Below are 2,888 nucleotides of genomic sequence, written 5' to 3'. Positions count from 1 at the left end.
ATATATATATATATATATACAAAAACCATATTTGATTTAATTTATTTACTGTAAGTAAACGTTTAGTTGACACCATTCAAATAAATAATTATTAAAATTTAGAATATTTGTTCCTTATATCTATATAGATTAATTTTAATCTTGCTTCAATTTACTCTTCATCTTTTTCCAATTCTTAGAACTAAAAAAAGACGAAGAGTTAGTTGAACCAAGATTAAAGTTAATCTACACATTTGCAGAAATGGACATTATAAGTGTTAAGGGCCCGTTTCTACCAATGTAGATTAACTTTAATCTTGGTTCAACTAACTCTTCATCTCTTTCTACTTCTAGAAATTAGAAAAAAATGAAGAATAAGTTGAACCAAGATTAAAGTTAATCTACGTTGATAGAAACGGGCCATAATCATTTAAACAAAGGAATTTGGCCAAAGTTATTCCTATCGACCAACTGCTCTAGGAGTTAAAGTCGTAGATCGCCACGGCGGATACGGTCCAGGAGAAGTCTCAAGAGACTCGTGTACATCATTTTGACTCTCTCCTGCCCGTGGCTACGAAAGCATCATCGCCGTGATCCACCGATTCCACGAGTTCCACGACGGTCGGCTTCGAGTCGCCTCGACGTCGACGGTCGACGCCGCGCGAGCACAGCGCCGCCGCGTTATAAATACCGCGGGGATGGGGAAGGGGAGGGAGGTACGCGCGTGTATGTACGCGTAATTTTTGTACCTTTGGGGAACACGCAGAAGTAGATCGCTTTGCCCCAGCCATTCTCGGGCGGATGCAGACGGCCATCGACTAGTCGAACGCCGCGCATCGTACGGGACTCCGGGTTGCGGTATTTGAGGCCGCAAGTGCCGGGAAACTGGGCGGATAGGGTGGTGAGCAGGAGCGTGGTGTCGTCCTCGGTCGGCAGCTCGATCGGCTCCTCACCCTCGTCCTCAGCTACCTGGATGTAGGACGACATCGTGTTGCTTCCGTTCGTCACAAAGCTGATCCCTTTATCAATCGGACGGCCGACACTACTGTTCTCCCCCGCTGGTCACCCTCGTTCTCTTCCTCACTCACTCTATCTCTCTCGCTCGCTCTCTTGCTCTCTCACTCTTTCTTCCTCGCTTCTCCCGATTACTCCGCACCCGGTTCGTTTTTCCTAGTTACGTCCGCTTATGCTCGCGTATTACCCGAAAAGGCGGAGAACGCGGAGAACCTTGTAAAACTCGTTTACGCTTAACAACACAACAAACACACACGCGCCACGATCGCTCGCACCAGTCACGCAACACCGCACCTCTTTCTCTCCGTTCTTCTCGGTTCTCTTTGACGACACAGCGGTCGCCGCTGGCGCCACCGGAAGTTAAGCACGGCCGCGCCACGACATCTGGAAAATTCCATATTGGCGAGTCCGACACGACGACTCGAATTTCCAGCGAAAAACGCACGAGCGTTGTATTTTTCTAATCATGCGCTCGAAAGATAAAGAATTCGTAATGATTCATCCGACACACGCGACGAAATCGTCGGGCATGTGGTGCGAGATCTAGATGGTTGCCGCGGATGAGCGTCGCGACGCGGTCGACGCGTAGGAATATCATCGAACGCGCGGACGCCGCGCACAATGGCGCCGATGGCGCGGGCGGACTGACAGCGCGCCATCGATTTTCCGGCGAATGCGACATGCCGCTTTTCCGGCTATACATATATACGAAAAAGCCACCCGGCACTCGCCGGCTTGCCGACAAAATGACTAACAATTATTAAATTTTTCTCGTCATCCGAATTACAGCAATGAATCAGTTATTAACGATGAAAAAAGAAGCGAAGCGACAATTTTGTGCCAGCTAGGTTTTATGAAATGTATTTTGCGAGACATGAACTTGAATTTTTTTTTTTAACTTATTGTTATTAATGTAAAATGCAAAATATTGATATTGTTGATCTGATTTATTGTACATGAGTGCGGTTTGAAAAATATTAAGTCAGTGGCGTACGATGTATTTTTTTTGTTGGATTGTTTACATTCTAGTAAATTACTATAAAATTGCACTCCACACAGAACGAAGAATTTCCAATAATTTACTTTAAATCCAAGCAATCCGGTAAGAAAATTTGCATCATGTGCCGTAGACTTTATTGTCGACTACGAGATTTGGAAATTTCTATGGTACCGACTATGAGGCTTGTAAATTTCTATGGTATCCTTGGTGAAAATTTTTCTCACAATTTTTATACGAATTGGAACATTTTTCAGAAATACTCAGAAATATTCGGAAAGTTTACATCTTCTCTCACAATTTTTCATACAAGTGAATTCTGAAATATTCTGAAATTTCTCATCCCATAATTTTTAATTTACTTTTAATTTCGAAATCAAAACGATGTCTTTTCGAGGAACTATTTCTGACTGGGCTAGCGGATTACTGCTTATAAATGTTACCAATTCGTAGAAAATATAACTATGGTGCCTCAAGGGTTTTTGTTGTTACCAACATTACCCCCTCTTTTTTTATGAAAATTGTGTAACCAGTTACCATAAGATCACCAAGTTCAATTAACTTAACTGGCCAGTTAGTCCATCGGAATTGACCAATCGCATTTGTCATTTTGTTTGAAGCAAATAAAATGACAGTCAGTTCGACGCTGCGCAGTGGCGCGATCTGACGGTATCGATTAGAGTCCCTAGAAGTAGAGAGTCTGGACATTCAGCGGAAGTGATCTCAAAATGGCGATGAATATGTGTGTATACTCTAGGCTGTGTTCGCTTTGGCGATCACAACGCTTTAAGCGTTGCTTCATCCTTGTTTTTTATTAAATATTAAACAAGGACAATTGATGCTTACAAGCGCTGCAATGTTAGATTCACACTGCATCCGATTTTCGTCGTACGACGCT

General features: G+C 43.2%; 1 protein-coding gene across 2 annotated transcripts in view; it reads right to left on the bottom strand.

Moving 5' to 3' along the window:
- Positions 1 to 1,337, bottom strand: part of TBPH (TAR DNA-binding protein-43 homolog) — a 12,462-nt gene extending 11,125 nt beyond the window's left edge. For both annotated transcript variants that reach the window (XM_018447027.1, XM_018447026.1), the window contains exon 1: positions 729 to 1,337. In XM_018447027.1, coding sequence (XP_018302529.1) covers positions 729 to 966 — 238 coding nt within the window. In that variant the 5' untranslated portion in view covers positions 967 to 1,337. The remainder of the gene's footprint in view (positions 1 to 728) is intronic.
- Between the last annotated feature and the right edge of the window lie 1,551 nt (positions 1,338 to 2,888).

Source organism: Mycetomoellerius zeteki, unplaced genomic scaffold, assembly GCF_001594055.1.
Source record: "Mycetomoellerius zeteki isolate Tzet28-1 unplaced genomic scaffold, Tzet1.0 scaffold197, whole genome shotgun sequence".
NCBI lineage: Eukaryota > Metazoa > Arthropoda > Insecta > Hymenoptera > Formicidae > Mycetomoellerius > Mycetomoellerius zeteki.
Note: the sequence above shows the minus strand (reverse complement) of the source record. Positions and strands in the feature narration are given on the sequence as shown.